The sequence below is a fragment of the Rhyacophila brunnea genome, unplaced genomic scaffold, assembly GCF_057557595.1.
Source record: "Rhyacophila brunnea isolate RB1 unplaced genomic scaffold, BYU_Rbru_1.0 scaffold_3, whole genome shotgun sequence".
Lineage (NCBI taxonomy): Eukaryota > Metazoa > Arthropoda > Insecta > Trichoptera > Rhyacophilidae > Rhyacophila > Rhyacophila brunnea.
Window position 1 is genome coordinate 9,903,897 of NW_028232965.1, and position 7,936 is coordinate 9,911,832.

The window sequence follows — 7,936 nt, forward strand, 5'->3', positions numbered from 1 at the left end:
CGTCTATGTCTATCCATTGATATGATTTCGCAGCGGACGGCGCGCTCCGGCGCGTCCGACAAATCTACACAAAACGCGGGCGCGTGTCGACGAACATGGAAACCTTTCCGCGGCACAGTCTAGCGGTACGACGGGCGGGGGAGGAGTTAGGAGCGGTGAAAGTGGACGGAGGTCCACTTGGACTGGCGCTTGTGCCACACGCGGGTCTCCTGGGTCTGCGTGGTGTGCGGGTGGCCGTGCTCGTCCAGGAACTGCGTCAATCTGACGTATGCGATGCACGCCGCCTCCTCCCCCAGCAGGTGCACATGTGGGTTGAGGATGGTCGTGTTCATGGGCTTGGCGCTCTTTCCAGGGAAGTTCTCCAGGTAGAACTTGTGGAAGTCCATCCCCTCCACCAGGTTGCCCAGTGCCTCAGGCTCGAAGGCCGTGATGTGGGGGTCGCAGATCTTGGCGTACGTCTCAAAATCGCCGTTGTTGATGGCGTCGATAAGCTGCTCCGTGATCTTGATGATCTCTTGGCGGCGGGCTGACTGAGCAGACTGGCCCGGCTGGCCGTCGGAAGAGCGCGTGCTCTTACCGAACGAGTCAGCCTTGGCGAGACCCATGTCGTCGTCGTGTTCTTTGGCGATGACGGTGCACGATCGGTCGACGCCCGCCTTTTTCTCCTTATCAGCGTCGTCCTCCTCAAGCGTCGTGCTGCTACTGTCGGTGGACTCCTTTACCTGTGAGCCTTCACCCTTCTTCGTGATCATGGAGCGGCCGGAGAAGTTGCGCGTGGCTAGCATGGTGGTCAGGATGGCGCCCTTGAGCTTGCGCCGTGCGTTGAACTTCTTCAGGCAGTCCACGGTCTCCTGCCGGTGCATGACAGACGCCACCCTCTCGCGGTGGCAGATCCACGGGTGCTTAAGCGCTTCTGATGCCGTTATCCTCTTGCTGGGGTTTACAGTGAGCATCTGGTTGATGAGGCTTTTAGCTTCAGGCGTGACCGTGTCCCACTCAGGTGAGGGGTAGTCATAAGCACCGGCTTTGATCTGGTTGTAAAGGCGGTGCTGTTCCTCATCCCAGAAGGGTGGATACCCCACGAGCAGGATGTAGAGGATGACACCGCATGCCCAGATATCAACAGACTTCCCGTAGGGCTCCTTTTTGAGCACCTCGGGAGAGAGGTAGCCGGGGGTACCGGCGAAACCAAACCAAGCCTGCTGCTCTCCCTGTACCTCGATGGCGAGGCCGAAGTCAGCCAGCTTGACGGCAGCGCCTTTGGCTTTGCTAGCTAAGAGTAGATTCTCGGGTTTGAGGTCCCGGTGCACGACGCCATAGTGGTGGCAGTGGTGCACGGACTCCAGGATTTGCTGGATGCAGTGAGAGGCGTCCGCCTCCGAGTAGAACTCGCGGGCGACAATGTCCTCGAAGAGCTCTCCGCCTGTGACCAAGTCGAACACTAAGTAGTGGTAATGCTCCTCTTGGATGGAGTCATGCAGACGGACAATATTGGGGTGCTGCAACTTCCGGCAGATTCGGGCCTCCCTTTCAAGTTTTGCAAAGTCCCGCTGTGACAGTTTTCTGGTGTTAATTATTTTGGCTGCAAATTCGAGCCCTGTGGATTTTTGGACGCTTCTCCTCACAACTGAGAAGGCTCCCTTTCCCAGTTCTTCTTTTAACTCATAATTGTCTGAGAAACGCGTGCAGGGCGTAGCCATGATTGGTTATTTCCACACGGGATCGGACAGACTAGTCTATTGATATTTCTCCGGGGGTGCGCAGGGGATCTTGGCCGACCGCACGGGAATATAATGAACTGACTTCGAGGCCGAATTTAAAATTACCACTCCCGGATACCGCTTGCTCTTTTTGTATCTGCAACAGAATGAAACATTTCAATATTAGTGAAATTACGGTAAAGATAAAAACAAGGAACCGAAGATTAAAAAGAATCCAAGAACACAGATAACCAAGTCTAGTAAATAATTGACTTTGAAACGTTAAACATTGTCATAAATTATGTATGTACAGGTGTTTTTAATTTTCTGTAAATGAGGTGTTGTTCCCAAATGACCCATTATTACTATTACAAGAAAAAATAATTAAATATCTTCATGTTTTAAGTGTTTGAATGGGTATAGGTCAGGCTAAAACATTCAAATTATATATGTTGCTATGAAAAAATTATTAATAAGTACACAGAAGCTTATGAAGTGTAATCTAATTTAAGGTATAAAATGTCATACAAATTAATTACATATTTGAATCTTTCATTAGTGTGTGGTGATGTGAAAACTGCATATAACACATTTTCAACGTATTTATGTATCACTTATGTTAGTTTATTCCTCAGTCTCAAAATTACCTATAAAACATTCAGATAGCTGCACTGGATATTGTATTAATCACAATATCATACACAATACAATTCATATTGTATTAATCAATCACACATCATCACAACGATTCAATACTAAATGATTATTTATCATCCTATCCATTAAGTATTTACTATAAAAAAATAATAATTTCGACTTACTACATCAGAATGAAAAATAATAATCCGCACATATCAGATGGCTATAATATAATGCATATTGCAATGCGAAAAACAGTGGGCATAGTAAACCACAAATGATTTATTTTTCTATGACTAACAAAAAATACCTAATGGCATTAAGTTAATATTTTCCTCTATAAACTGGTTATTGGTCTGAAGGACAAATCAAATTAATATTCTCAGATTATATGCGAAAGATTTTCATTCACGCTTACAAGTGAGTTTTATATTATAATGTATACGAGGAAAATATTTTTAATTCAATTCAAATTGTGAAGCTTAACATTATCAGGCAGTTTTTGTAAGTATTATAAGAAAATGGGATGGCTTTTTTTGTATGTTGACATTTCAAAGGTTTCCACAATTATGAACATGTACGCATTCACATTAGGAATTACCGTAAGACGGGTAAGTTTATTAAAAGGTCTCATCTTACTTCAAGCTAGAAGATGGGTTTGAATTAAAAGCTGGACACTCAAAACCAACAAAACAAAAGAATATCAAATGGTTTTCTACTGGAATAATGAAATGCATAATATTAATTTCAAGTTTTAAGTGTATTTGAAAAATGTTCTAAAAGCAACAGGTGTTTCATTTGTAGCCAAATTTACGTGGGTAGAATTAATCTATTTTAATGAAGAAGTGTGAATGGATAGTACACTATCTGTCATTAAGGCCAGTATAGGCACTACTATATTTTTCAATTTCTATAATACCTATAATGAATGGAATTATAATAATTTTAATATTAAGTGGGTTATATTTTGTTATACACATACCTATACGTGTTTTTAAATTCCTCTTTTACAATATTCGGCGATAAATAATAATAAGATTATTTTTCACTACAATATTTCAACATTTTTTATATAGTCACTCAACAAAAATCCAGTATAAACTAAGGTTAACGGTAGTTAATAAAATAACCTAAATGAAAAATATGAGTGGCTTCGTTTAACGTAAAAAAATATGATTTTAGTACTGCTAGTAGATAATAGTTATTGTACCTATACGGCACCATTCCTGCGTTTCTTTTAATATAATTTACATTGTTTTACTAATATTTAGAAATTGAAAAATACTGTCAATTTATTTTAACGTAGAATACGTTTATTGGCAGGTCCTAACTTGGAAAATCACAACGCAGAGGTGTCATAAGAAAGTGTCACGTCTATTTTACAAGTGATCTATTTTTTTTTTGTAATGGTCATCGGTTTTAAATCCCATGCTAACAGAAAGCTTATCGTGCCGAATTCGCACACTGCCTAGCGACTACCGTTGCACTAGTCGTTCGGTATGACAGAAAAAACACCTACCTATTTATACGAACGAACCCGGAAGCGAGTGAATATATTTGTAAATAATAAAATTAAACATGTATTCTGCGTAAGACAATTTTGTAAAAACTTCATAATTTTTTGTTAACACCAATTTGTGTTAAAACTCAATGTTTGTGCACTTTGCACCATCAATACTATTTTATGAAAAAAGGTAAGAACACCCAACCAAAACAATAAGTAGGGGCCCTATATATATAATAGTCATATGCAAGTAAATAAGACAATTTTCGGGTGCTAAATAATAATTGACAAATATCACATAAAGTCCCACAGTTAACAAATCCCGAGTGGAGAACTACAAGGTTCTAAGTGTTAGTCCTTGGCAAAAGTAACAATGAGGCAGCTTAGAATACTACTTCATTGTTGGGTTTGTTTTCTCAAGGACAAACACATAGAGCGTTGCAGTATTAGACTCACGAAATGGCTCCCCAGCCGTTTAACCGCCACACGCTCTATACGACCGTGACCACCAGGCCTTTCCAAAACCAAGATTGAGTGTTTTTGAAATACTAAGCCATGACAGATTATGAAAATTATTGACATCCCAAAGATTTCAATAAGAGCTTCATTCTACGTTCAAGATGAGTGCAACATAGGAAACAAAAGTGACAGCTATCAGATAAATACGCTTTGCAAACAGAAATCAAATCAAATCAAATCAAATTTATTTATATTACATATAATGAACATAACAAATTATAAATTCAAAGCGTTCATGACATGACATAAAATAAGTGTTAATAATTTTTAAAAATAAAAATACAGAGAATAAGTAATAAAATAAGAAAATAAATAAAATAAGTAACAAAATAAAAGTAGATGGAAGCACACAGAGTGAACTTTGATAGACCCTTTCTTAAAAACTCATAAAACAACGTCCACCTAAATTCACCCTCACGTAAGTGGAATATATCAATATCCGAAGCGATTTCATTAAACATGGTTACTGCCCTCCCAATTGGCATTGCTAATGGCAGGTTAGTTCTGCACTGTGGGAGAATAAACAACGGATGCCCTCGATTCCTAAGGTAATTATCAGAGACACACAAGCCAACACCACCAAGAATGGCAGAGTTCACATTTACGCCGCGTATAAGTCTGAAAAAATATGTAGCTAAATAAAGATCCCTTCTAAATTTTAAGCTACAGTATGTAAGCATCCCTTAGAGAAAATCAGTCAGATAGAGCCACGGATAATATCCATACAGCCGAAAGTAAAGGAGTCTTAAAAATTTCTTTTGGACTCTCTCCACCATAAGGCCGTACTTCAACTGATGCGGGGCCCAAACGATAGACCCACTCTCAAGTCTGCTTCTAACTAAGGAGTTATAGAGAATTTTTAGTACCGTAACATCCGAAAAGACCCGGGAAGTACGCAAGACAAAGCCCAACATCTTTAGCGCCTTTTTACAAATGGTATCTATATGACCACTAAATGTCAGTTTACCGTCAAACGTAATTCCAAGATCTCTTACAGATGATATTCGCGAGAGAACTCTGCCATGCATCGAGTAAATAGAATGTCATTTATTAGTCTATGACACATTAAAATTGTATAAAGTACCGATTATCTATGTAAACACCAACCAAAAAGGCTATTGAAATGAATAATTTTTATACATTTAGTATGTACACACATAGGAGTAGTGAATAATGAACACGAAGAGTGTGTTACTATTTTAATTATTAATAAAAAAAATCTGAGAATACTTGATCTACATTCTACATATTAAAATTACGTCCTAGTAAAAAAAAACTATTATGATTATTGAATTGATATTGACCAATGTGAATTTTTAAATATTTTAAAAATTTACGAAAATGGCAATTTGGAGGGCATGGCAGCACTTTCGAAGCAACATCACCTTTTATACCTATATTGTATCACTTAACTGTCAAACTTCAATTTTTAATAAAACCGCTGACTGCAAGTCATTATGTAGGTGTAAATTAAAATTTATAAGCTGATAGAAATACCCAGACATTTATTTATCCATGTGGACGGATTCACAAGCTTCTTTAAAAAACCATTACTGACTCACTAGGACATTGAAGCAAAAATATAATTACTATGACATTACAAAACATAAATTGCGTATTAATCACTTTGTATAACAAAATAACGTTTCATAATACAAATTGAAGTTTTTCCTTGGAATTTTGAATAATTTGATCTAAGCACTATTACTGTCCACTATTTACATCAGTAGATTTTTCCCTTTATCCATGAAATATGCAACAACCATGAGATAAGACAGAAGTCTTTTTTTGTATCGAGCTTTCTGAATTATGTGACAATGGAAAAGTTAGGTATATATTAACAAAATGTACTTAGAACGTTTCATATTTAGAATAGAAAGACTCAAATCAGAATACAGATAATTATTGGAGTATCTTCATAATGTTATTCATTAAAAAATATAAAAAAAACCTCATTAAGTGGCTACAAATTTAATACTGTCAATATGACTAAACAGCTAATTTGTTTCTGAGACCCAACAATAAATTCATTAGGCAGTATGCCATGGCTTCAAAAGATACAATTAGGTCAATCAAAAATAGTACCCAAGTACCTTTTGTTTACTACTGTTAGTAAATGTATGACTCTCGATGAATTATTTTTTTTGCAAAGAAACTTTCAATCACGACACAACAATTTTTCTGGTTGTCGTGAATTCGTTTGATGTGGAACAAAAAACCGTCACAATCGATTTGAAGATAAAAAAAAAAAACAAAACATGCTAGTCGGACTTGAATTACCAACCTTTCAGCTGTCTACCAATCGCACTATTTTTCAAATGCGAAAATTTTAGAGTAGGTACACTTAAAATGGAACAGTTTAACCTTGAGCTTGCGCAGATTGCGATTTCTTCTAGTGTAGTGCACTAATTACCAAGGTGAATTTAATTAACGTCACCAATACTATTTCCGACAGCTCTTACATGCAGCTTATAGCATCGTTTTTTCTCACTCGGCATCGCTTTAACCAATTAAGTCATATTATTTTCTATCGAAATTATCGAACTATATGCATTGTGTTTATGTATAGTACACACAACTATTTGACAACATAGATAAAGGCAGACGACATGGATTGCTTTGATTTTGAGGTAGCCAGCCGGCCAACCGTGTAAATCGCTCGACTCTAATGGAAATTTCAATAACAATAAAACAGAAATCACTGCTTGACTCTTCAATATACTAAATCATGCATTCGAAGTATTGACAGGCCATAATACATACTGTCAAATTTGGCTCTTCATTATATATAAATATGTAAGTGGTGAGTAACTTTGCGAGCATGTGACGAAACTTAGTGGAAGTGTAGATGAGATGGTTTACAGTTTTATGTCACATGTGATCGTCACACACATTTTTTTAAATTCTGATAGTACTAAATGACAGCCTCAAGGATCATGACATACCAAAGGTGACACAACAATAAAAACAATTCAATCCCTTTCAAATAAATTCAGGATTAACTTTGTGGTTTTCCATAATTACTATCTACGTGTCATTTGCATACCAACAAACGTGGTTAGACACCTACTTTAGGATATATTTAGTCATACCATTGATATATTATAATATATGATACGCTTTTGGCTATTTTGGCACAACTTTTACACGTTAAGAATGATTTTGACGTTGGCCATCGGTTAGCCTACCGGTATAATGCAGTGTGCGAATAATGAGATATTTTTTTTTAGAATTATTAATAACCATGTCCTTGCTTTTTCGTACAAGGTGGTTGTTAGTAATTTTGAACAATCACAAACACCCAGGCTTTGAGAGAAATACATAAATATTGTGTCCTGACCGGGAATCGAACCAAAACTCTCGGTGGAAGGCAAGTGCCTTATGCACTGCGGGAGCCGCCGGCCAATAAGATTGCTATTGAGTAGCTTTCTTCACAAAAGTGAAAAATGACATAATTTCTTGCATTTTATGGACTGACCTGACCATTATTAAATAAAAAACCGAAACTGGCTTCAAAGACTTAGTCGATGGCAACTGGTTTTCGCATTTCTATCTTATTAACCTGTTTTGTGCT

At 37.7% G+C, this 7,936-nt stretch overlaps 1 protein-coding gene across 1 annotated transcript; it reads right to left on the reverse strand.

The window, feature by feature from the left end:
- CaMKII (Calcium/calmodulin-dependent protein kinase II) lies at nucleotides 1-1,844 on the reverse strand. The gene has a single exon (XM_085952564.1). The coding sequence runs from the start codon at nucleotides 1,698-1,700 to the stop codon at nucleotides 147-149; it is 1,554 nt and encodes a 517-aa protein (XP_085808690.1). The 5' UTR covers nucleotides 1,701-1,844; the 3' UTR covers nucleotides 1-146.
- Nucleotides 1,845-7,936: the final 6,092 nt, after the last annotated feature.